Source organism: Sander lucioperca, chromosome 10 (assembly GCF_008315115.2).
Source record: "Sander lucioperca isolate FBNREF2018 chromosome 10, SLUC_FBN_1.2, whole genome shotgun sequence".
Lineage (NCBI taxonomy): Eukaryota > Metazoa > Chordata > Actinopteri > Perciformes > Percidae > Sander > Sander lucioperca.
In genome coordinates, this window is record NC_050182.1 from 27,573,410 (window position 1) to 27,600,931 (window position 27,522).

At 42.1% G+C, this 27,522-nt stretch overlaps 1 protein-coding gene across 1 annotated transcript in view; it reads left to right on the top strand.

The window, feature by feature from the left end:
* The window catches only part of itga8 (integrin, alpha 8), a 40,067-nt gene that overhangs the window by 4,087 nt on the left and 8,458 nt on the right, over positions 1–27,522 (top strand). Inside the window, exons 5-21 of the mRNA XM_031299095.2 lie at positions 1,523–1,584; positions 2,622–2,667; positions 4,641–4,766; positions 4,949–4,993; positions 6,446–6,489; positions 8,060–8,116; positions 8,324–8,376; positions 8,460–8,665; positions 11,159–11,356; positions 15,930–15,975; positions 16,169–16,276; positions 20,514–20,569; positions 21,984–22,141; positions 22,289–22,420; positions 23,257–23,324; positions 23,922–24,069; positions 25,465–25,557. Of these exons, the coding sequence (XP_031154955.1) occupies positions 1,523–1,584; positions 2,622–2,667; positions 4,641–4,766; positions 4,949–4,993; positions 6,446–6,489; positions 8,060–8,116; positions 8,324–8,376; positions 8,460–8,665; positions 11,159–11,356; positions 15,930–15,975; positions 16,169–16,276; positions 20,514–20,569; positions 21,984–22,141; positions 22,289–22,420; positions 23,257–23,324; positions 23,922–24,069; positions 25,465–25,557 (1,646 nt within the window). The remainder of the gene's footprint in view (positions 1–1,522; positions 1,585–2,621; positions 2,668–4,640; positions 4,767–4,948; positions 4,994–6,445; positions 6,490–8,059; positions 8,117–8,323; positions 8,377–8,459; positions 8,666–11,158; positions 11,357–15,929; positions 15,976–16,168; positions 16,277–20,513; positions 20,570–21,983; positions 22,142–22,288; positions 22,421–23,256; positions 23,325–23,921; positions 24,070–25,464; positions 25,558–27,522) is intronic.

Sequence of the window (27,522 nt, forward strand, 5' to 3'; positions counted from 1 at the left end):
TCTCCCATCCTTTGTTTTTCTCTTTCTGTCTCTGCTGTCATTGTGAACACAAATAAACCATATCCTCAGTGTAATGTGTCATAATATGGCAGAATGTTTAAACACAGTGCACTGATTTTTATGTCAGCCTATGTAATATAATATATAGTCCTCAAGTTTAAGGGGTCGATTCACCCAAATCACAAAAACAAAACATGTCTCACTTACCTCAGTTTTTAGCCATGCAGATAGTTTAGGCTTTATCTGTCTAGGTTTTGATATATCGCTCTAAGATCCCGCCTCCACCCCACTACAGTTGAGGTAAATGTAATTTTGTTTGTGGCATTGCAATAGTATATTAGTATTTCGGCATCTTTTTTTCTGTACAGTGTGTCTGTTACTCAGAATAATCCACAGACTTTACTGTGAACAATTTTCATTGAAGCCACTATATACAGAAGAAAGGTCCCAATGAAAACTGTTGGTAGCATGGTTTTAAGTCAATTTTATTTTAAATTACTTTCACAAACAAAATTACATTCACTTCTATTGTATTTGCGTGGTGACAGAAATCTCAGAGGTGGATATCTCAAAGCCTGGCCAAATAAAACCAAAAGGTGAGGAAATGTGTATTTTTGTAATGTGGTTGAAATGATTGAAAAACAGCGAGCAGAGTGGTTCATTTGTTGGCTTTCTCTCTCTGGTCCTCTTCTTTCTGTCATCGGTTCTGAAAATGGGATTCATGGGATTTTCCTAGCCCCCAACCCCCCTTCTCCTTCTTCATCTCTAGTTTTTTTCTTCCTCTCGTACTTTCTTCCTGTAACCCCTCTCTCCCAGTGATATGAGGCGCCACCAGAGTTTGATAAGGAAAAAAAGGAGGCTATCAGGTGGCACATCGTAAACATCAGATCAAACATGGCCCTTATCATCAACTACATCTGCCGCTTTGCAAAAAAAACCCTCACCGTTCACACTCATACACACAGGTTCATACTTCTCTCTAGTAATTGAAGGTTGTTAAAGATCTCTATTTTGTTGTTTATGTCAGTTCTAACTAAACAAGACTAGAATAATCACATTGTAAACTCAATTGTTCTCAAAGGGGGAATAACGTTGCAGAGGAAGTATTTCTTTGTATCTAAGTATGATTTGTCTGCCTCCAACAGCTTGTTTGCTTCATCTTAACATAAATCTACGACCACTCAGACTATTTCTATAACTCACCCTTTGTTTATATGTGCACGTGGGTCATTACGCATCATTAAGCTTCACCGTAGGGTGCCTCTGAAACGGAGAACAATTTATTATGGGCACATACGTTTTGTGTGTTCATGCACAGTTTAATGCAGCGATTTAAACAGAAACATGCGCCAGTGGTTTTACATTTATATGTAAACTGTAATAGGTTTTTCATTATTTTCTTATCTGATATAGGTTATGTTCTCTGCAAAGTTAGTTGAGTGCTTTGTTCCAGAAAATGTTTTTTTTTCTTAATTAATATGCTTTTTATAGTGTTTGAAAGACATGTTTGTGTGGTTTTTAGATGATCCAGACCCAGAAGGACAGGGGTTCTGTCAGGCTGGCTTCAGTGTGGATTTCACCAAGGTAAAGATTGCAGCAGCAATCGCACACTATTGCCATGACAACCCCCTGCACACATCTTGTCCCCTGTTAAAGTGCAAGCGGAGGGGTTTCTTCAAACACAAGACTCATTTCTGAGATTTATGGACACTTGGAAGATGAGATCGCGTTTGTCCCTAGAGGAGCCTCCACTCCTGATATGACCCATCGCCTCTGAACACAATAGCCCAAACACACACACACACACACACACACACACACACACACACACACACACACACACACACACACACACACACACACACACACACACACACACACACACACACACACACACACACACTCCATTGTATAGTCAATTTGAACTTTGACCTCTGTCTCACGGTCCAACTCTACCCTCCTGTACAGGAAGCTGTCATTCTCCACAGGATGTCATATGTGCATACATACACAGCTACTCACGTTATATCCTCTAGTCCAGAGATCTTCAACAGGGGGTCCTCAGAGTCACTGCTAGGGGGGCTCGAAATTATTGTTAATTTTTGGAAGTTTTTTTCAAAATTTAAAAAGTCTTTACATGAATCCAACATATTATTAGCAAATATAAATCCCCACTGATGATAGGCTTACTGGCCTATAGGTAACGCTGTCACTAAGGTAGCCATCCACAGATACAGTTTATCCCAAAGGATTCACTGTGCCACATTCATGTTGACAATTAAAATATTATTATAAAATCATGCCAACAATTATTATTTTGATTGCTTAGTATTCTATGCACTAAAAAGGTATGTATAAAGGCTTTAGGCCGCCCTACACGTTATTGTAGGCCCGGTTTAATATGCAACTTCATTTTATACAATATTAGTAGTAGGGGGTCCCTGCTCCATCTCTCTTTCAGTTAGGGGGTCCTTGGCTTAAAAAAACATTGAAGACCCCTGCTCTAGTCTCAAACAAACACACACACACAAACACACACACACACACACACACACACACACACGCACACGCACACACACATCTGTCACATGACTAACCCTAACTAATTGTATTTATTCCAGGAAGGAATGCTGGTGGTAGGAGGACCTGGAAGCTTTTACTGGCAAGGTACAGTAACTGCAGCAACAGTGTGTAAACCTGTGTCTTTCTCTTGCAATGATTTCATAGATGGGAAGGTGTTCAAATGAGGGAAGAGAATGCAGATGAGTTTAACAGTCAGAACAGCCCACATACACATGCATGCACATGGACACACTTGCCAAATCTGCACTTTCAGTACAGGAGTCTTACGTGGGAGAAGGTGGAAAGAATTGTGTCTCTTTCTTTGCTGCTTTCCTTAACTCTTTCCCTCACTCGCTCCTTTACTTCATGCCGCTCTCTGTCTGTAACAGTGTAACAGGAAATGGGTGTTTGGGCTCTGTAATGAGCTGATTGTGGGGTAATGGAGTGTGGAGGAACTGCCCCTCTGCCTCGTGATAAAGCGCAGAGGGGCTTGGAAAAGCTTCAATGAGAGGAAGAGGCTGAAGAGCAGGCTACAGGGGTTGAGAAGGACAGAAGAAAGGTTGGGAGAATTAAAAGTCTGATAGAGAAAGAGAGCAGGGAGGACAGCGGGAGAGATAGATGATTGTTAAGGAGATGACAGAAACATGTTGCTGCGGGGAAAGGGAAAGATGAGATGTGAGGGAGTAAGTCAGACACAGAGAAAAAAGAAGAAAGATGGATCATCTGCTCGATAAAAGCAGTGCTGAGGTCAGCTAGCTTGCTGGATATGCAGGGCTCGTCGAAGCAGAGGGATGAAGTGTCTTAATAGGTGTAGACACAGCTAGAGTGTGTCAGAGTTCAGCTATTGAAGTGTAGCGCTACTCCCCAAGTTCCAGGTGTGAGAGTGTGTGTGCGTGTTATCCAACTTCAGAAGAGTTTTGCAGCTGTTTGTAAGAAGCAAGGAGACAGTTACTGATTAGTTGCACAAACTAATTTTTCTTTCCTTTCTTTGGAACCCCCTCGTGTCACAGCTCTTCATTTGTTTAGAAAAGAAAGATCTTTATAAAGAGGTCAAAATGTCTCAGTGATGGATATTTGAAACTGCTACACAATTATCAATTTGGGTTGTTGTTTGGCATTTCTGCTGTTATTAGATACGGTTAAATAATAAATGTTCCAGCATACAAGACCACACTAGACAGGCATCACAGACAGCTTAATGGACTGCTCCCTCTCTGTGCCCTCAGCTTGGCAAGGCTGGCTCCCTTCAGTTAAAACACTTCCTCTGAATGTTTATAAAAGCACTCAGTCTGAATTTTATGGTCTCTAATATACAACCATTATCTTCAGCCTTCAGCCTGAGTCATCATAAAAAAAACTCTTTTATATACAAGTTTGTTATCTCTGGGTGTAAAGGACACTTCAAATTAGCTGCAGTGACTTATGCATCTGTGTTAACAGTTTGTAACACGGTGTCTCTTTAATCAGATGGATGTTTCATAATGAGTTGATATAGTGATATGTTATTCTGGGAGATAAACTCGTAGCGCAGTGTGAGAGAGAAGAAGAGGGAGGGGGTAAAAGTGGAGTTGAAGGGAGGGTTAGGAGGGTACATTTACCTCCTCGTCAGTGTATACACACACACACACACACACACACACACACACACACACACACACATTAAGGAGGATTTATGGAAGGCTGAGTGCGGCCGTAGATAAAATCATTTGTTTGTTTGACCTCTTGTTCAACAGTACAGGAAGGGTGTTGTTTGCGTGTGCTCACCTATAATTCAGAATCCTCGCTGCGGAGCGGACAGGCGTTTTCTTGAGGGTTTTTTAGAGGAACGTTGGAGTATTTTTCCAGCTATTCCTCTGCCAACGATGTGTTTAAGCTTTGCATGTGTCGTTTGCTCTGTGCATGTTTCATGTGGAGCCGATGGGTCAGCTCCAGCAGGTTTCCATAGCAGAGGGCAATGCTGCTCCCTTCATGGGTTGCGAGCTGAAACCACTGGCTATGAACAGATGGGACTCTCTCCCCCTGAGTGTTAGTTTTTCTCTATCTGTTAATCTGTGTGTGGTGTGTGTGTGTCTGTGCAGGTCAGGTAATGACAGCGGGGATAGCTGAGATACTGAACGGCTATTCTTTGAAGGCAGTGCTGAGACGGGTTCCAGGAGAGAAACACACTCGAGCTGCTGAAGACACACACGACGACAGCTACCTTGGTAACATGCATTTACAAAACAAACACACACACACACACACACACACACACTCGCTGACAACCGTTTTGATCTAAATAGTAATCATACATTACATTACACATATCGAATACAGTTTACACAGAGCATTGCTTAGAGAGTTAATTTTGCCCATATGTCATCATGTGCAACCCATTTCCTTCTAGGTTACTCTGTGGCAGTGGGAGAGTTTACAGGAGACTCTGAACAAGGTGAGAACAATTCATTACAACTAACCACATGCAGCACCAGATGAATCCTTCTCTAACAACTTCAGCAGGCACCCTGCAACACTGTCTGAAAAGCTGCAACACTCAACACTCTTTATGCTCTCTTCGCCTGGATGCCAGGACCGCTGTGAGGGGTGTTATAATGTGAGCGATAGGGAGCGGACAGCTGGGTGACAGTGTCTTGGTCTAAACTCAGTGGCAGTAATGAGAACTGTCTCTGTATGTCTGGGTCGCGACCCTGAGGGGACAGGACTTCGGGAACCACTGATAAAGAGATTTCCTCTCCTCCATTTTGACTGATTAGAATGATTAGTAGCAGGCTCAGCAGACCTCTTCAGACTTCAGACGTCTAGAGTGAGTCCAGAATCTCTTCTGGACTTGAAATATTATGGGGAAAGAGCGACAGGCACTCACACACAGCATCATTTTCATGTCATAAAAGTTATGATTACTAGAAATGCACAAATCCTTTCATTTTTCTTAGTTTCACTTATACACACACTCTGGTGTGTTGCCAGCAGTGTGGCAGTTTGATTCACATCTCTATGCGAGCTTCAGGTGCTGCTGACGTTCGTTCACATGCCATCTGTCAGCACCACAAATGAAACACAGACAAGCACTTTTAACAAAAAACTCAGCTCTTTTATTAAAGAAAATATGGAGAAATAAAATGTGTCCAACCACAGTCATGCTACATTTTTTTTTAAACCATTTAAACCATTTTTTTATTGCTTTTCTCTTCAAACACTGTCACCACACACTCACTCTTCACACACATGGGACCCTCCTCCCCCAATGCCACTTCAGCTTCCCATTCATAATTTCCTGTCGATCAGAGCCTTTTTGCTAATCACCATTAAGTGGGATCTTTACAGGACAACCTTGCGTTTACATACCCCCATACCAACCCCGCAAAGGCCCTGAACCCCCTCCGGCACAACACATGTCAAAGAGTCTTAAAGTGAGCCTTAAGAGGTTACACATGCCTGTTGATGTGTTGTGTTGTGTTGTGTTGTGGTACGAAGCTTGTTGTGGTCTTGTTCCCCAAACCCTCTTCAGACTGGAGAACTGGTTGTAACTGGGAGTTCTGAGTGAAGATGGAGCTGGTAAGTCTTGGTTTATAGGCTCGTGGTTGAGCCTTTTGGGTAGAGCAGGAAGAGGGGACCCTGTCTTCTCTCTCTGGGTGGGTCCCTCAGATCGTCCCTATAAGTCCACGGCACCACACTCATCAATCAATACACAAGCACAGAGCATCTAATCACTCAGCGTGTTCTCAGCAACACTTGGCCCTTCTGACAGTGTGGGCTGGGTAGGGGATTTGAGGGTTCAGGCCTTTGAGACAAACCTCTGTTGAGCCCTTTCTTTCTCTGTTAAGTCTTTCTCACACATGCAAAAATGCTAATTTAACTCTTTCTTTGTTTTTATGTTTCCCAGAGCTGATAGCTGGAGTTCCCAGAGGAGCACAGAACTTTGGATATGTAAGTATAAACCGACGAGCAAATCCAGAAAAGAAAGACATTTGATTGGTCATTCAGCAGCAACAGCATTGTTACAGACAGGTGACAAATTAAAGAAATGATGAATGCAGATGTTGCGTTACAGGACCCAAATAGTCACTGACTGGTTTGATGAGTATGAAAAATAAGTGAATCAAATGCTATGGCCTCCACAGTCACCACATCTCAGCCAATGGGAGATTTAGATGTGTTCAACACCACCATCATCAAAACACCAAACTAGGGAATATATTTTGGACAGATGGCATTCATCCCTCCAGTATATCTTCTGAAACTTGTAGAATCTATGCCAAGGACCTTTGAAACCGTTTTGGTGGCTTATGGAGAAACTTTACGTTGGGTATTTCTTTACTTCTGTAACTTCTGTTTTTCTCTACCGTCTGTATGCTGTAAACCTGACATTTCTCGTACGATGTATGTGTGGCAGTCTATGATCTGAATAAGATAAGAAGTGTTGGCTTTTTTTTTGCAGACACACGCAAACGATAAAGGCTTCTTGTTTTGTCTACTTTTAGTGTCTCATATAGGATTACAGCTGTTACTGCACACATATGTATCTACATAGCTACGATAATACTGTATCTGCGTCTATGTAAACTGCAGTGTGTCTAGTGTTCTCTTATGGGAACATGTCCCCAGGGCTGACAGTGTCAATCCTCCCTAATGACACACAGCTTCCGCTGCATGTGGAGGGCGGTGACCCCACCTAACCCCACTAACCCTTCTCCACACACACACGACCCCTAACCCTATCCTGCAGTGCAACTACAGGACTCGCCACACTGCGCACACACACTCTGCAACACTGTGTGTTTTATGTCTGGACATTGTAGCTGGTGCAAGAACGCTCCTTCCTGTACAGACAGTGCACTTTGGGTGACATAGAGGAGGGGGCTTGCAGCTCGCAGTAGGGGGATTGTTATGAGGGGTGCAGGTAGGCCATGTTAGATGCCTGGCACTGGATTAGCTGTTAACCATGATCAGGTTTCTTCTGTGACCAATCTGACAACTCAGAGTGCATGAAAGTTAACGTTCAATCAAGTGATTCAATATTTGTGTTTACACATCCTCATCTGTCTGTGTCCGTAAGTCTATCCCCGTTTCGTATGTCTTTGAGACATCTGTGATTGGGTCAACGTGTATCCTCCTACATGTGTGTGTGCATGTGTGTGTACGTGTAGCCCCCGGCTGTCTCCATGTGGTTGTTATTTTAGGTCTTATGAAGGAATTCTCAGCCTCCCCCCTCCGTCTCTCCCCACGACCGGGGTTAGGATGGGGGGAAGGAGAGAAAGATGAGGGGGGAAATGGTAAAGGCACAAAGATGATGGTGGTGGGGGAGGGCAGGGAAAAAAGGGGTTTCAGTACAATAAAAGCTTTTTTTAATGCGGTTTCTGACTTTTTTCCTGCATTCTTCATGTGCCTGTTTGTCAGACTGCTTGACCATGTTTGCTGCTGGAATGCTGTGAGGACAAAGCCTGGTGCTTTATTAGTCACGGCGTATTGTATCTGACAGTCTATTTGCTTGTTTTAGGTTGCAATGATCAACTCCACCAATCTGACCTTCATCCAGAACTTCACAGGGGAACAGGTAGGAGCATCAACACAGTGCATTAGTCTGTCATGTTGCAGGGCTGCATATAGACTACTGCACTGTGGGCACCAGCTGTTATGGATTGTTTTCCATTTTATTCAGTTTGAATGGGGATGAGAATTAAACTAGATAAAAATGTAACCGTATTATAGTAATTACTGTTAAAAAAAATCATCTCATGTTCCTTTCTTGCCTGGCTCTCAGATGGCCTCCTATTTCGGCTACTCAGTGGCTGTCACTGACCTGAATGGAGATGGGTAAGTACAAAATGTCCTTGTCACTATAGACACATGCTCTCTTCTGTCTTTCATAGCATTGAAACTACAGCTTATGTCCCCAGGACCGACGATGTGCTGGTTGGAGCGCCCCTCTACATGGAGAGAGAGATGGAGAGCAAACCCAGAGAGGTGGGGAGGGTGTACCTGTACCTGCAGATGGCCCCGCTCACTTTCTCCAAACCTGTTGCCCTCACTGGCACACACACCTTCGGGCGCTTCGGCACGTCTATAGCACCCTTGGGAGACATCAACCAGGATGGATACAATGGTATGCTGAAAGCATGAAAGGCAGAGAGAGGGGGAGAAGAAAGGGAAAGATGAGATAAAAAGGAAATTGAGCCAGATGATATTCATCTGAGAATCAAAAATATGCAAGATGAGAGAGACAACAAAGAGGGAAAAGAGAAAATTAAACAAAATATTTTCATATATTTGTGTGCCAGTGCATGAAACTCTGTGTCTGCCCATGGAGTTTCCAGGTAAACCCGATGACAGACAAATCTTTTTCTGTGTTTCCTGTTCCTCTCAAGTCTTTGACTGAGGAAATCCTATCAGATGCTGCTGCTTGAGAAAACTTAAAGCTCTTCAGCCAATCAGGAAGTGTGGCGATGAAAGGTTGTCTGTGTGAACTTGTTTCCTCCATGATCCAGGATAAAGCCATGTGTGTGTGTGTGTGTGTGTGTGTGTGTGTGTTGGAGTTATTTTTAACTTACCAGATGTGCCCTGAGATAAAATCATCTGAGAGTTTCTGTCCTGTAGCCCAGAGTTCATTCCTCTTCGATGTGTTTGTTTTATCCTCACATTGATTGAACAAAGACACACACACACACACACACACACACACACACACACACACACACACACAAACTAGGCAGCCTGCAGTCAAAACCCTCCATGAAGCTATGGCATGTTTAATTGCTGCTTTAAAAATGAATGAACAGCTGGCCCTTGTATGACATCAATCCCACTGATTTATGTTTTATTTATTAATGCACAGCCTGCGTTAATGTGTGTCCCACCCCTTTAAACCCTTTAACCTTCAGATCAATAACCATTGGATCAATACTGAAGCTTTCTCTGGCCTGAAACATACTGTAAATCAGGCTGTGTGTCAGGATGTGACTGTCTCTGAGGAGACTCAGCCTCTCTGCCAGCTGTAGCGACATGCAGAGAGAATACTTGTTAATAGTTAATCTAATGAGAACAAGTCTGTGTCTAGGCATGACATAACATAACATTACAGCATCACCATGGAAACGTTGTGATCAGGGTTTTCAGCAGCATGTCAAACATATACCTGTAAACCATAACCCTGTGTCCGTGCATAATCACTGACAGATCCCTCTCCTGTCTGTGATGACACTGAGGCTCAGTGTCCTTCCTTCTACCATAGCAGAGACCTGATCAGTCCATTTCCCAAATTCTTCATAAAAGCAGAACCATACCCCTGTCCTCTCTCTTCAGTGCTTCATGAATGTCAGCTGTAGAAAGAAAGCTTACAATTTAGCTAATTTAATTTGCCATGTGGCTCTTTTTTGTGTTTCATTTTTTATCAACCAACACTGGCTGTCTGTCACCATCGCTCACAGAGTGTTAGCCTGTTTCTGTCTGTGAGTAACAATCTCCTACATTTTTGGTCTCAGTGATCACAGTGGGTGTTCTGCTATTTTGCTGTGGATGTCTGCATTGTGTGGGATGCTGTTGAGCAATTCCCATGAGCGACTTTCACATTATTTGAAGACTTTTTTTAAGTAAGATGTGTTTTTTTTACACAGATACTCAGTTATGTACACTTACCCACGCATAGACATACAGACTTGCGCACACACAGGCTCATATATACACTTGCATACACACATGGTTGCATTTATCCTCTCTACCCCACAATCTGCTTCATGTGGAACTAGTTGTTTAGGCTGAGAGAGAGGGGGTCCGGAGACAAACAGGATGTCTAGAGGTGTTTGGACAGTTACAGCTATGAGGGATACTTTCATACAGGACAGTGCAGTGTGTGGACATGAAGAGGTTAAAGAGGAAACACCAATATCTGTTTGCCTTGTAAAAAAATCTATTACTTTTCATACCAGGACAGGTGCTTGAAGTATATTGTTACATTCATCGTCTGTCTCATCTTCTTACTATGAGCAATGAGGTCCTACATAAAAACAACAGTTTGGGCAAAGGTAGAAAAGGTTAAATGGGCTTTAAAGTTATTGTTCAACATTTTTGGAAATACATTTTTTAAACTTTCCTGCCAATAATTAGATCAGAAGATTTAAACCAGCCTAACGCATAACAGTGGTATAGATTTTCTCATCTAAGTCAGTAGTAGGCGAATAACCATATTTCCAGAAATCAAACTATTCCTTTAGTACCCAAATATACTTGGTGCCATGCCGACCTCCTAGCCTGCCCTCTAACCATTTATCATTTATTATTGGGTACATTTAATCAAATGTTTCTCTTGCAGAGCACAGTAACCAATAATTAGACAACCGACCTAAACAGGGCCCAGACAGAAAAAGAAAGAGACAAGATTAAAAGATGAGTAAAACAAATGGAAATTAAAGATAAGAGCTAAATGACCATGCTGGCATGGCCCCCAGTGCAGGTAAATGAAGGTCAAGCTCTTTTCCTTACCTATTTCCTTCTACCTATATGTGTTCCTCTGCTTCTGTCTCAGAGGGGCCTTAACCCTGCTGATGTCAAAACCATGTGTGTGTGTGTGTGTGTGTGTGTGTCTGTGTGTGTCATCGCTTAGACGTGGCGGTGGGCTGTCCGTTCGGAGGCGAGGAGCGTGGAGGCAGAGTATTGATCTTTAACGGTAACAGAGACGTATCCGCGCAAGGCCTGACAATGAGCCAAGAGCTGAGAGCAGCCAGGACCCCCAGTGGCAGTTTGCCTGGATATGGATTCACTCTGAGAGGAGGCCAAGACCTGGACAACAATCAGTATCCCGGTAAATACTCACACTCAGCAAGTCAATCCTTCTCCACTCAATTCCCCATGTTATAATCAAAATTCTTTCTCAGACTTGCATTCCTTACTTTTCCACTGTCCTCCTGGCTCCTCTCATTACAGCCTCCCTCCTCTTTCTTCTTGACCTCCACATTTCATGCCCCCCCCATGCTCTCCTCCACTACCATCCCCATGTTTTGCTGTATTGCTTTCCTCCTCTTCTCTGGTAAAGTCATCAGTCAAAAGAAGTGGGTATAGGGATGAGTGCCAATGAACTGCTTTAGTGCATTCTTTAAGGGTTTACAGTAGTCAAGAAGTAGAGAAAACACAAGATTGGGAGAAAGAAAGAAGTATAATAATACATTATCCGCATGTTCAGTCTACCAGACATTAAAGCCTCGGCCCATGTACCTAAAACTGTGAGCAGACAAAGCAGCATTCAATCAAATTACATGCATGCAACTTCATACTTTATGTGCCACCTACTTACTTTACCAGACACCTCCACCTTCTGACTTTACAAAACATTTTATAAACCTTGCTACAATCACAAGAGATTTGAAAAGGAGAGATTTTTTTTAATAGGAGTGTGAAGCTGTTTAGACACAAGAGTTTTTAGTACAGAAAAAAAATCTAATGTGAAACAAAGCAGGTCTGTAAAACCACTGTTGTACTACCTCATTTTCTACCTAATTTAGAGCCACTCTGCTCTCAGCATTACTTTGGCTTTGTGCTTCTGAAAATGAGAATTTGTTTAGTTTAGTTTTACCTTTTCTTTTCTTTGCCCCTCTCCCTTTTTTCTCCTTTTCCCTTTCATAACATATTTCTTCATTCCACAAACAGGATATCAAGGGAAATACACACACAGGAGTACACACAGTTCACATGTGTGGCTTGTGATCAGTTTCTCTGGCGGCTACAGAGTGTATGTTGAGCATGTGCCAGGCTCCAGGCCAAAGCTAGACCCTGTGTAGGCCCACTGCAAATCAGAGATCCTGAATTAAAAACTTTGAACAGTAAATACACACACAGGGGCCACAGGTTGAAACTTAGGCTAGTGCAGGAGGAAGTGGAGTAGGAACTCATGGGTGGCATAGCTTTCAGCCAACACACACACACACACACACACACACACACACACACCATATAAACATGCACACACACGAACGTGCAGCACTTGTGTCGTCTATCATTACTGAGCTGGCTGGCGGAAGTGAAACACACTCACACACAGAGTGTCGTTAGCACGGTAGTAAAGTCACACTGTTCAAAGGAGCCAGAGATGTTTGATCAGTATTATGAGAGGACTGCACAGGCGTCCTGGAGGCCTGCTAAAGCTGCCATATGCTCCCATGGATGTTAAATGTCATTAGGAACACAGAGAGAAGGAAGGGTGATGATTAAGCTCCACTTTTAGCTTTAACGGACTTGGTTTCTAAAAGATTATGTCATATATTTGTGTTTTTATTTGATATATTACATTAGGAAATAAAAGGTGGAAGAGACACAAGATGACAAAAAAGGCAGAACAGGAACAAAAATGTAACCCACGGTTTTGGTTCACTCTTCAGAATTAAGCTTCATTAAGCTACTTTGGTTGAGAGCATGACACAGAAGCAGCGCTGAGTTGATGTTTCACTTATGCATGGAAGCCAATAAGCAGAGAATGGTTCAGACTAAAGGCTGGAATTAAGGTTAGGGTCAGCTGTTTATCGGAAGGGGGTCAGATTGCCTCAGGGTGCATTTCAGGTTCAGCCGAGAGGTCAAAGGTCAAAAACGGACAATGTTTGACCTGTCAATCACACGCCTTGCTGAGAGAGTTACAGACACAGAGACATATCAGGTCTGTGATTTGGATGTGTGTGGTGGCGAGGGGTCATTAGGTTGGTAAGTAGGTGTAAAATGTATTACTGAGCTCCACGTCTGTATATTAAGTGACCATCTTTATTTTCAGCTCTTTCTGAATGTACTTATTTTTTTTAGGTGTAAATAGGTAAAAGTTATCAAATTTGGACCATGTTCTTCTTTTGGAGCGATTTTTTTTGCACGTTTCTTGTTCCCTCTGTATTATAGTTTTATACCCCAAATTTACTTTTAAACAAAACCTGCCATGTTTGTCAATCCTGAGAATATATCCTCCCCAATTTTGAACAGCCAGACTCCCCTGTCTGCAGTGTGAAATATGTACTTTTATAATGCAAAAATGAGTTTGAAAAGATGTATTATGGCTGGCAAGTTACCTAATAGCTATACAATCCCACACATGCATCCAAGAATTAAGAAATCCTCTATGTCTCTCTCAAAACCGCCTCCTTTTCCATTGAGTGCCATTGACCTTTGACATTTCATCATCGAGGCCAGTCCCCTGCAGCCAAACAGGCAGGCAGGGCAGGCAGCCAGTGACAGCTTGACAGTCTGTCTAAACTCTGGATGGAGGTTGTGTTTTCACAGCCCAGGACACCATCAACTAAAGCAGCTCAGTTACAGACTATACCTGCACCTAGATTTGCCATCAATGAGTGGAGTATATATGAGTGTACGCACTGGTGTGTCAGCCCATTTGTGTGTTGGTATGGTTTGGTGTGTCTCTACACACACACACACACACACACACACACACACACACACACACACACACACATACCTCAAATTAACAGTGGCAGGCAAGCTTTCCTGTGCGTAAGGAAATGGGATTGACATGAAAAGGAAAGTGGGCCGTTATTTGATTTAGCCCTTGGTGCAGCCATGCACACACTCACACTCTCACACACACTTAACCCCAAAGGTGCCCTGTCCACAAATCAGTATCATGTCATGCAGTGGTTTTGAGAGCAAACAAAAGAGTGAGGATAAGGAGTACAGACAACCACTGTTCGAACACACACACCCATGGCAGGAGAAGAGTTGGATTTCCAGGTTACACAAATCCAACAGCGGGATGGACAGAGGAATTTGGACTGGGAGTGAGGTGGTCCCTCAGCCTCTCTCCCTGCTGTTGAAAACACACCTTGCTTCTGATGGCTTTTACAGATTGTGGTTTAAAGGCCAAGTGCACTAGCCTCTGCCATCCCTGTTCTTTCTATCATCCCCCCTTCCTCCTCCTGCGCTCTTTTCCCCCCTTTTCCGTACCTCTCCTATTGCCTCACAAAACCCACATCTTGGGGTCTTTTCTCGTTGCAGGTTTTTCAATACAGTACACACACAGAGCCACACACACTCAGACATAGCGACATAGCACACCACAGGGGAAGAGGGACAGGGCCTAAATGTTTAATGTTGTGGTTTCAGGGGGACTCAGTGACTGCAGCCAAAGGCAGAAACAGATGTGCCTCTCTCAGATTCAATTAGTCCCTTTCTTCTTAAATATGCAGGCGAGGAAAGACACAGCAAATGACGAACAAAGACTACAAGAGTACACTTCCACCAGCTTAGTCCAATACTGCCAGCAGCAGGTTACCGCAGCATTTACCACTGATAGTTGCTTCTAGTTAGGTGCTTCTCAAATGTGAGTATTTGGTGGTTTTCTCAGTTTTATGTCATTGTAAACTAAATACATTCAAGTTTTTGGAGAACAGTTTAATTAACAATGAAAACAATCATTAGCTGCAGCCCCAGTTGCCTCTCACCGAGCAGCATGAGGTTATTCTGTGTTTCTCAGGATCAGACAATTTAGTTTTGCAGCATCTGCAGTGGTGGCTTGTATCCATTAAGTGCCTCTCTTCAGTTTCACATTGTTTTAATCAGCACTTGTATGTGTGCATGTGTGTGTCTATGTGTATATGTGTGCGGCTTTCATTGGTATGTGTCCCCTAACCGCAGCCATTAAATACCAGGCTCTATTTTAAACTCACGAGAGCCAATAACAGCGTTCATCGCAAAAGCCATGAAAACAAATAAAAATCACATATAGATGAGATCTGTTGCTGCTTGCAATTAGGAGCTGTTGGGAAATGTTGCTTAGCGAGATGTGATTGGAGCAATGTGAACTTTCCAATGGCATTGGAATGCAGCATAGGTCCCTGTCTCGCAGCACACAAACACACGCATGCATGCACAATGAACTCACAAACACACAATTAACACATGTATTTATGAATTTAGTCTGAGCTGGGTCATGTGTGAAAGGAAAAGCAAGGTGATAGAATGTCAAGGCAATATCACAATGAATGTGTGTGTGTGTGTGTGTGTGTGTGTGTGCGTGCGTGCGTGCGTGCGTGTGCGTGCATGTGTGTGCTTGCGTGTGTGTAGTAAACGTAAGAAGGCTGCGTTTGATGAAGATTGCTGGAGACCTTAAAATCAGTCCCATCTGTGGCATTCTTTGAAGCTCTGTATTCCCCGTCTCTCTCTCTCTCTCTCTCTCTCTCTCTCTCTCTCTCTCTCTCTCTCTCTCTCAAATTCAATTAATTTACCTTTATTGGCATGAAAGTAACAAGAACAATATTGCCAAAGCATCACACAAATTAATATAGACAAATTCAACAACAATAATCAAAGTAATATGTCTCTCTCTCTCTCTCTCTCTCTCTCTCTCTCTCTCTCTCTCTCTCTCTCTCTCTCTCTCTCTCTCTCTGCAGATCTGATTGTGGGGGCATTCGGTGCAGGCGAGGTGTCGGTGTACAGGTAAAAATGACCAAGGTGTCCTGTTTTAAAATGCAGAGAAGAGACTTGTTTCTATTGTTTGTGCTTTTCCTGAAAGTCTTTGAGACTTTCAAGTTCTTATGTCAAATTGTGTTATAGTGTGTGTGTGTGTGTGTGTGTGTGTGTGTGTGTGTGTGTGTGTGTGTGTGTGTGTGTGTGTGTGTTTCGTGTGTAGGTCTCGAGCTGTGGTGTCTGTGGAAGCTGCAATGATCTTGACTCCCAGAATCCTGAACCCCGATGACCGACAGTGTCACCTGCCTCAAACAGATATGATGGTTACCTGGTAAGAAGAAGAGCATGCTTAGATAGTCTTGAAGAAAGATTTTATTCTCAACGACACTTTTGCAAGGCTAAATAAAAAAAGAAAATATACTAATGTCAACCAATAAAAACTTAGTGTACTAAGCCAACTGACATTTGCTGACTTTGGAACGCCACTGACAATCAAATAAGCAAAATGTTTTCCCAAAGAATTTATGTTTTCTAAATATAATGTTCCTCTGCTCTTCACCACAGTCCACAATTTGTTGTAATTTCTTCCAGCTGTGCGTAGACTATCTTCCACTTCCGTTTGGAATTACATTGTGGGGCAAACGTCTATCAACGGCACACTCAGAGTCAAGCTAAAAATGAAAAGTCAAATCTTAGACCAGTGTGTGTGTGTGTGTGTGTGTGTGTGTGTGTGTGTGTGTGTGTGTGTGTGTGTGTGTGTTTAGGTGAAAAGGGATCAAAGTCTAAAAACCTGCTCTGCTGCATTGAACCAGAACTGTACCACAAATCCTACTTCTTATACTGTATCATAAAATGGCATGCAGTATATAAAGTATACACATTCACAAATCACGCAAACTGACAGATGTGACAAATATTTCACCCCTCTCCTCTAGACATCTGCCATCAGCCAAGTTTGTCTGTGTGTCTAACGCAATAATTTAGAAGAGCACTAAAAAGTTCATAGCCTACTCATATAACCTGGAAATGCAGATTTATGAGACCCTGCTATTAATTTGAAACTGCATAATTCTATTTTGATTATGTTTTTGTTCCTGTGGGTAGCAGGCTGGCTTTGAACAGTTGGGGTGAGTTTAGTTGAGGGGAACGGGTCTTAAGGCTGCTGCTGCTTCGCCACAGACTATTGTTGGTCCAAATTTATTGGGGCTGGAATCGCTGTCGGACTATTTGGACTGGAGAAGTGCACTCGGCTATTTGCCATATAATGTGTGTGTGTGTGTGTGTGTGTGTGTGTGTGTGTGTGTGTGTGTGTGTGTGTGTGTGTGTGTGTGTGTGTGTGTGCATAGTTGTGTGTGAGTGTTGGCAGCAAGTGAAAAGAGAACAGGGTTTGAGTCAGATTGACAGAAAGCACTAAACTGTGGAATTTTGTCAAAACATAACTCAGCTTATTTAAATAAACCGCCATAAAGTTTGGGTCGGAGGTATGGAATCAGATAGGACATAGGGACACAGATACACACATGCAGAGAGTCAAAGAGCAGCTCGTACATTTAAGGGGATGTCTGAGGCTCTTGTGTTTCTGAGGGGTGAAGACTTTCGGACGTTTGAGTTGTTACCCTGCGGGGAGAGCTGGAGAGACGCACGATGGGAGGTTAGATCCAGTTTTCGCCGCCCATTACATTTGAGTCACATGGTTAAGAATCAGATTTTTGGAAAAATAATTACCCAGCGATCATTGAAAACTCAAAGGGTCATTTAACTACACTGACCACAGTTCTGAAGGTATTGCCAGAATCCTCATAGACTCTTTAAACCATCTGGATGAGAAAGTATTCTCTCCGCTGCACACTTTCTGTCATTTTAAGTATTTTTGGGGGCTTTTTAAACCTTTATTGCACCTCTGTTCCCTAAAGGATGGTAGCCAGAAATTACATTTCTCCTCTGTCAATATGTTCATAATAACGTTACATTTTATTTAGTTAAATTGATATATATTTATGTTTCTTGCAAATATTTTATACTAGCAGGTGAACATAGCGGAGTATTTCACGACTAAATAGCAGGATGTTTTTCTCAGGAGTTGGTGGAGACCAAAAACAAAGCTGAAAGGAGATTTAATATTGGGCTTAAATTCATCAGGTGGACAGAAACACAACTCCAAATGAATGCTTGTGTTACTCCATATCTGGGGGATGTGTAAATAGGCAGCTGTTCACTAACATGTTTTAACTTTAGAGGCCATCTCTCGGCTATTGGCCTGACAACGATTTAGCCTCTGGGGGCAACGACAAATATTTCTGGAGTCCTGGCAGAGGCAGCAGATATCCGGGCCAGCACTTTCTCTTCCATGCACCGGTCATTGTTTACAGTTTAACTTTTTGAAGGTGTTTTAGGTAAAGATGACATTTCAGCTAATCTCTTTAAACAGATATCTGCATATGAAAAAATAATATAAAAAAAAAAAATGTAAAGGCTCAATCATCATCGACAATAGCCGATAGGTCTAGGACTATTTTATTCTCCACACAGACGGTCTACCTGCACAACCTAAGCCCGCTCTATCGTGATGGGTCAATACCACTCAGACTACAAACAGACTACAAACGAAAACCAGAACGCTTCCGATACCAAAATCTTGTTCCGTTGCTTACAGATTCTGCATTCATATACAGATATCTGTTTATAGAGATTACTAGAGGTGTTTGTATGTCAATGTGTTCACAGCTTGTTTCTGCTGTCCCCATGTGTCCAAAAAGTGACCTTTTGGGTTTTTTAAAGATCGCAGGAAAATGATCTTTCAGAAAATCAGATGCTTGTCTATGTGACTTGAATATAATGGTGATACATGAGAGGCACAAACTGGAGCTAGATGGATGAAGGAATGGTGGAAAAGGAGGGGCAGCTACTTAATGACCAGTCTTGAATTGAACGTTCTTACTCATTAAGCGTACCCGGGGTAGTCGGGGAAGGGATTTATGTGTGCTTGTTTGCAGGGAGGGCTGGCTAGCACTGTGTACGGTGGTAGAGTACAGATGCATTTTGGGGAAAATTACATACAGTAATGAATGACTAAGCAAGCACAAGCGCTGGTATCAGTAAAATGGGGGTCATTTCCGACAGCATACACTTAAGGTTGACACACAGTGCTTATTAGAGTCACACTTGAGAACACACACCCAAAACACAAAAAAACCTATATATGCTTACATGCAACACATATTAAACACGCATTAAACCACCTGGAGAGGTCAAATTACTGCAGGGAGCAATTTTTAAAATAGAAACCTGTATTTTATCACACACACAAACTCACATCTGCATCACACACATTCAGAACCCAGGAAAACTAGCTCATCATTATTGTGTCATATAATAGGGATCCTAATTATTAACAAACACACAAGCATTCGCAACATCTGCTTTTTGGATGATGGGGTTTGAGGACTGAAACCAAACAAACAATAATCACATGAAGTCATTTGTGCCTCATATTGCCTTATATATATAGTCTTCAGAATCAGGAGCGTTGCGTCTGTAAGCTTCCTCAGATTAGTGCATATTAACAGTACAGAGCTCCCTGTGTGGGAGTCACTTTCCTGTTCTTGATTAAAGAGGTGATAACACACAAACACACACACACACACACACACACACACACACACACACATTCTTATACATACATGCATACACACTGAAATAGAGGAAATGCAGAAATGTTTCCCAGTCTCCCATGTCTGTGTGTCTAATTGAGGGGCTCACAGGGCCCTTAGCGGTATTTCCCACTGCCCCCAGGAGCACAGGAAGGAATAAATGCCTTGCTTATGGGCAGTTTATTTAGTCATATAGTTTGTGTTTTTATGATTTTGTCATGCATGCAAATATGAAGGAAGAGTGTGGTCGTCTGCAATGAATGAATAACATCATTGGAACTTAGTGTGCAGTCATAATTTCTTCCAAATAAGCACCTAATTTCTGTTGTGCATTAACCACACAACTCATGCTGGTTATGAATACAAATATGACCAGCCTGTATTGACCACAAATTAATAGAAACCACATTCAGAATGCACTGCATACATTTTTAAATAATGCTAAAGTCTAAAAATGAATGGTTCCAATTTACATCAGACCTCAGACTAAATTACCTAATAACTAAGCATTAATAACAGCATAATGCAATTGTGACCTACAAGAGAAATCCCAGTAAAGACAAATGAAATACTCCTTATTGCCTTCTTTTCCAAACTTTGGAGACAAAGTTAGGTAAGTATAAAACATCCAAATTAAGCAACCAGTCCAAATTTTGATCATCTGTACTTCAGGATATTTTAATAGTTTACCAAGCCATTTTATGAAAAACTCTTACTATATTTACTTGTACTTGTACATGATATCATGAGTGGGTTGGACTCTAAATGTTTGCACCTGTGCATTTTGTTCACCTTTCATTGAGGATGTAGGTCAATAGACACGTAGGGTGTCCTAATAATGTGTTGATCATGCACAATATGTTAACAGTTATCACAATCTTCTCCCTCTCTCTTGTCTATCTCTTTCTCTTCCTCCAGTCTGAAGGTGGACGTGTGTGCAGCAGTGAGTGGAGTGGGGATCCCCAACTCTGTAGGTAAGCAGCTGTGCATAATGTGGTGAAATGAGAGAAGGAGGCAACGGGGAAACGCACAGAGGGACAGCAGTCAGAGCCAGCTCCAATGTACATCTCATTAGAGTTTCCTGCTGTGAAACTGCATCTCTGCTGCACCGATCAGAGTGGAACAAAGGCAGGAGGCAGGGTGAAAAGAAGAATAGGGTAGACAGACACAGAGAGGGGAGAAGTAAAGTACATTGTTTCCACTGTCTAATGATGCTCTGTAGAGTAAAACGCCTACAAATGACTCCTTACTTCGAGACTAAGGGACCGTTCAGTATTTATGGAATGGACCACCGGAGGAAAATAGGGGAGGGTCATGTCTTTTTATTCTTTGTTAAGGGGAGGGTCATCCAATTTTTTTTAGTCTAGGGGGGAGCGTCACCCAACTTTTGTATTCATGAAAACAGCAAAATTTCAAAGTGCCTTGTTTGGTGCATATTTATCCATGTAGCTCCATGTAGCTCTCTCAGTTTCAGCCCCTATTGCTAGCAGATGGGTCCCTCCTTGTTTAGTCAGCCAGACAATTTGAGCTGTAGCTTTAGAGACCGTTGGATTTCCCAAACTGAATAAATCCCGCCTGCACATATAAACACAAAACTGCTTTGCCTGCTCCACCGTGTTGTAACTAAGACATCTGCTGAAAAAATAATTGTATTCATTAGCATGATTGTTTAGTTCAAAAACATCCAAAACACCGTACGAAAACATAATGGACCAGACGCAAGCTTTTATTTTGAAAAGTCGAAGCTCGCGCCCCGGATAGCACCAGCCGGCGGGCATGAGACAGGAGGTCCCCAGGCTGCAGCCATACCCGACTCAAATATCCTTTCGGTCCCGGTGATTATTTGTGAAATTGTGCAAACGACAGCCTTTTCAAGGCATTTGAGATGAAGGAGTGGTAGCATGCAAGCTCCCAAATTGACGCTAATGTTAGTGAGAAAATCTACTGAAATGGCCACCATAACAGAGGAGTGTGATGCGTAAGATGATAATACAGAGGCTTAGTCACATTATGTCATGGCTGTAGAAAAGCAATGGACATCTGTACATCTATGCCAAGCGCAGACCAGTACAGAAGACATCAATAAATTGTTGGGGAGGGTCATCTCTTTTTTCCATATCATTTTGGAGGGTCATCCAAAATGTATTGCTGGCGAAGGGAGGGTCAGGTCTATTTTGACTAAAGATCTCAAAACTCCTCCGGTGGCCCCTTAAATAAATAACGAACAGTCTCTAATGGAAAGTCGTGTACATATAAAGGGATTGTACCATGTGGACTCAACAGTTAAGAGTGTCTGATTGGCTGGATCACCATATTTACTCACTACACTCATTCTTTCTTCTCACTTCTCCATCCATCTCCACCTCTGAATCATAACCTTCTGTCCAGATCTGAGAGCAGAGCTGCAGCTGGATTGGTTGAAAGGCACCAGGGGCGGAGTTAAGAGGGTTCTGTTCCTGGACACCCAGCAGCCTCAGCGCACAGGGCTCCTAAAATTGGGACACAACCGCCCACGTGCATGCCTGAGCTACACCATTTACCTAAGAGTGAGCAAATCACACACATACACAAACTCAAATGTAAGAGCATTGCATAGTGTTGTCTATCTTACAAGCTACCCACCTGTTTCAATTTCAACCAAACAAAGATGACTAACTGCACATGTCTAACCTCACTTTCTGTTGCTCTTTTAGGAGGAGGATGATTTTAGGGACAAATTGACCCCAATCTCACTGGCTCTGAACTACAGCTTGGCTCCACCCACTCATGGCCAAAACCTTCCACCTGTCCTCAACCATTACAGCAGCACCTTCCTTCAAGAGCATGTCAGTATATATACTTTATATACTAAATAAACATTATATTGTGCATATATAGTATAATATTGTCCTGATTTTCCATATTGTGATTTGGCTATTTTGGTTCCATCTATTGCATATTTGTCGCTCCTGGAAGAGGGATCCCTCCTCTGTTGCGCTTTCTGGGGTTTCTTCTTTTCCCCTAGTTAAAGGGATTCTTTTGGGGAGTTTTTCTTTACCTGACTCAAATGTATATAGATAGAGGGTGTCATATGCTGGATAGATTGTAAATCCCCTTGAGGCAATTTTGTGATTTGTGATATTGGGTTAAATAAATAACACTTTCTTAACTAGACTAACTAAGCCCATCTCTGACCACTTACTGCCAAATTTGAGACTCAAATCCAACCTAATGTTATATTTCATTCTTTGATGCAAATGCTTACCTCAAACACACACAAAAATATTCTGCTTTACTTACTAATACAAATACAAATCTGGATCAACATAAAACTATATATTTGTCAAACAAGCCTGATAAAGATTATGTGAAACACATTGCATGCTTCCACTTTTAGTTCAACGTGTAGTGTAGTGAAGAGTATAGAAACCACAGAGAGAGGAAGAAACATTTCATTACAAAATTACATTTTAAAATAACCAAACCCAACCCAAAACTTATTCTGCTGTCCAAGACCTGGAAAGGAAAACTCTAGTGTGCATGTTATCAGTATGTATACAGCACCTGCATCCTGGTGTCTCCAACTTACGTTTATTTTTAGTTTTAGTTTCATGATTATGTCCAGTATACCTCAACAGTTTCCTCATGACAATTCCCCTCTCTGTGCCCCTCTTCCTCTCAGGCCTACATTCTTCTGGACTGCGGTGACGACAATATTTGTATCCCCGACCTCCAGCTCTCTGCCACCATGTAAGACTGACACGGCCACACCCCCCTGACCTCAACCTGTAAACACTCAACACTTCACATGGAACACAGACACACATGCACACACAGCTAAACCAAGGAAAATATGTCTGTTATTCTTCACACAATGAGCAAAGTTTACACTGAAGTTGCTCACATTATAGTTCCATTTACCATGTGTGTGTGTGTGTGTGTGTGTGTGTGTGTGTGTGTGTGTGTGTGTGTGTGTGTGTGTGTGTGTTTGTGTGTGTGTGTGTGTGTGTGTGTGTGTGTGTGTGTGTGTGTGTGTGTGTGTGTGTGTGAGAATTAACCTACTCTCTATAGTGTTTCCAGCTGTATGATATCTCCATGGCAGCGTTATACAAACATCCTGTCACCCTCTACTGACTGACACACTCACTCACTCACACACACACACACACATTGCATTCCATGCAGAAACACAACAAAAAAAATACAAAAAACAGGACAGCAGTTGGAGATAATTTTTATGTAACTGCAGCAAAGTGCGTTATTCTCAGTGTCCTCTACATGACTGAAAAGATTATTATCTATGTGCACTGTTTTCATTTTTTTTTTTTTAATAAAACACACACATAGGGACCGCTCCGAGCTGGTGATTGGAGATGACAATCTGGTCATGTTGACTATCACTGCGATGAACCGAGGAGAGGGAGCCTATGAGACAGAGCTCCACACACTGATACCACTAGAAGCTGACTATATTGGAGTTACGCGCAGGGTGGAGGTAATTAACACACACTTACACACGCATTTGGCTGAAATCTGTTATTTGATATCAAGGGCCAAAAGGGTGGATACTGAAAATAGACATATAGGATTGAGGTAATTGTCTAATCATGATTGAAGCGTGTGCCAAGGGAGCTATTTGAGGCTGCAGTTACACTATGACATCACATCCTGTTGTGTCTTTGCTGTGTGTTTGTTTGGAGTGATTAAAGCAGCCATATTATGCTCATTTTCAGGTTCATAATTGTATTTTAAGGTTGTACCAGAATAGGTTTACATGGTTTAATTTTCAAAAAACACCATATTTGTGTTGTACTGCAGTGCTCTCTCTCACTGCTGCAGATCCTCTTTTCAGCTGGTCTCTGTTTTAGCTACAGAGTGAGACCTCTTTTCTTCTTCTTCTTCTTCTGTACTATCTTTGATTGCACTGCACATGCCCAGTAGCTCAGATGTAGATCATGTCAGCTAGCTAGCTCCATAGACAGTAAAAGAAAGGCTGTTTCTACAACTTCGGTCAGTTACAAGGCAGGATTAGCTGGGAGACTTCTAAATGAGGGCGCACATGTAAGTAGTTCTTTTGTAGATTATGGTGAACTTGTGTGTGTTGTAGCAGTGCTTTGCTATTGAGAACGAGGTAGCATGCTAGCGTTAGCATGCTAGCGTTAGCCATAGCGTTAGCATGCTAACGCTACGAGCTAATGGTTGCGGTTAGCCTGCTCGTTTCGGCTTGTGACGTCACAAGCCGTGCCGATTTTGAACAGCTCACCCAGAGACTGAAGGCAGGACACATTCAGAAACCGTATCTCACTCTAAACAGCATGGGTGGATTTTTTTCAAAGTTTGTATGTGTGTGGAAGCACCAGAGACACAACATAACACCCCAAATCCCAGAAAAAGTGATTTTTTCATAATATGGGCACTTTAAGGCAAGGCTATCAGCAGGCTATGCTTTACTGGCAACAGCCCAATTATGATTTACAAGCTGCAATAGTGACCACAGAAATGGGAAGGGTCAACTGCTGTGTGTGTGTGTGTGTGTGTGTGTGTGTGTGTGTGTGTGTGTGTGTGTGTGTGTGTGTGTGTGTGTGTGTGTGTGTGTGTGTACGCGTGTGTGCGGTAATGAGTGTCTAATGGGGCTGTTTGATTGATGAGGTTGTTACTGTCAGAGCATTCATCACTCTTCCTCTCCTTCCTTTCCCCTCCCACCCCTTCTCTTTTTTCACTCCCTCGCTCCCTTCCCCTTTTGATGGTGTTATACGTCCCTCCATTGTTCTTTTCTTTCCCCTCTTGACTCTCCTTGATGCTCCCTATTTGTCTCTTTCTTCAACTTTTGCCTCATCATCTCACTCACTGTACTTGTCTTTTTCTCTCTCCTCTCCTTTCTCCTCTCTAGTCCCTGTCTCAGCTAAACTGTGAGTACAAGATGGTCAATGAGTCCAGAATGGTGGTGTGTGACCTCGGGAACCCAATGGTGGCTGGAACAGAGGTGAGTTTTTACACACAAAAGCACAAATCTACACAGTTTTTCAGTAAAACATCCCTTTCAAATGTCCATGCTAAGAAGCTGCGACTGTTACTCCTCCAGTTAATTCACACTGATTGATGGTTTCCTATGATTACTGATCATCACCCTGACCCTCATTCCACACATTTTGACTATACTTTAGTGTACTGCACTTTCAATGTGCATGTGTGTGCAAGCGTGCATAAGTGTGTGTGCAGTGTGTAATAATAATAATCCATTTAGCTCTTGGATGGATGACACATGCAGGAAGTCAGGGCTTTGTAAAATAAAGAGTGGTCCTTTCCTACATGAAATTCTACTACGCCAGTGTACTTATGTGTGCCACCAAGCATGTAACATGTGGTTCAGTGTTTGTGTGTGTGTGTGTGTGTGTGTGTGTGTGTGTGTGTGTGTGTGTGTGTGTGTGTGTGTGTGTGTGTGTGTGTGTGTGTGTGTGTCTGTGTGTGTGTGAGAGTGATTACAGTAAGTGTGTGTGTATAATTGTGAATATAGGGTTTTTCTAAAGGTGTCAAGGCCGGCACAGGGGTGCATTTGAGTTCTGGAGGTGACACATGGTATACTGATAAATCAATTATGTGGTCATGTTTCACTGTTGGGGGAGGAGAGCAAAACAAGGCATGTGCACATGTGTTTGTGAGTGTGTGTGTGTGTGTGTGTGTGTGTGTGTGTGTGTGTGTGTGTGTGTGTGTGTGTGTGTGTGTGTGTGCGCGTGCGTGTGTGTGCTCTCTTGTCGTCCAGATGTTTCCCATATTTAACTCTCTCCTTGCCCCATTGGACGTTCAGGAATCCATGAGCTTATGCAGAACATACTTCCATGTACCCCATACAGTCTGTAGTTATATTGTGCAACGAAATACTTCTCATCACTGGAGTTCATTCCCTGTGCCACATGACACAGCTGTAGTGCCTCACTGAGCAGGGTCAGTGTACAAGGTACATGCCTGAAGGAAAGCTGTTTTTGGCTTCAGTATGTCCATCTGCCTGTCTTCATTTCTTAGTTTGATGAGCTTTGGTGGCATTAAGCAGAATTTAGCATATTTTACCAACACTTTGATAGCAATCAATGAATGACCCATATGGCAATAATTTAAATAATCATCTATCGACCATCACTGGAAACCTATTGTGGTGATTTAATCATATTGTTTTACTGTTTTGCAAAATTCTAGTGTTTATATTTTTTCTTCCAAGCAAAATAAAAAAATAGAATTGAAAACTACAAAATTAGTTTTTCATATTTTTACTTTATGAGGAGCGCAGTTACACGTTTTTGCTTTACACGTTTTTGCTTTACACATGTGAAGTTCAAGTTTGGTCTCATTTAATGTGTAGTGTAACATGGTTCACTGCATTTACTGTTACATTTAAGTTACATTTGTTATATTGGAATATATGCCGATATTGGAAAAATCAATTTTTTAAAATTGTGACATAATTTTCAGCCATATCCCACAGCCCTACATTTAATTGTCAATCCATTCAAAATGTCTTTGAGTAAAGCCCTGTAGGTGGCTATTAAAAGTTAAAAGTGTATAGTTTAATTCTTCTTTAAGCACAATGACACAGTGGTCAGTTGAATTCTTACTGGTTCCAATGGATGCCAGTGGTGACAACTTTGTATGGCTGACAAAAAGTATTATAAAGCCTTTAGAAACTTCTCAAACGACTGCTTCAGCATAAACCACTTCTCTCAGCAATGTTTTAAAGAATCAATTAAATACATTGCTTGTGGGAAAGCTTTGTGGCTTCAAGGAGGGCCATAACCCAACACAGAAGCCGTGCATTTAGCAATATTATGGCAAAATCATAGTTATTTATTTGAAATACAAATACAGTGGATAATGTGACAACATTGCAAAAGTGCTTTGAGAAGTTTCTGTGGATGTTATGATGATTTTTCTTCACCGTGAAAATGTACAATCCATT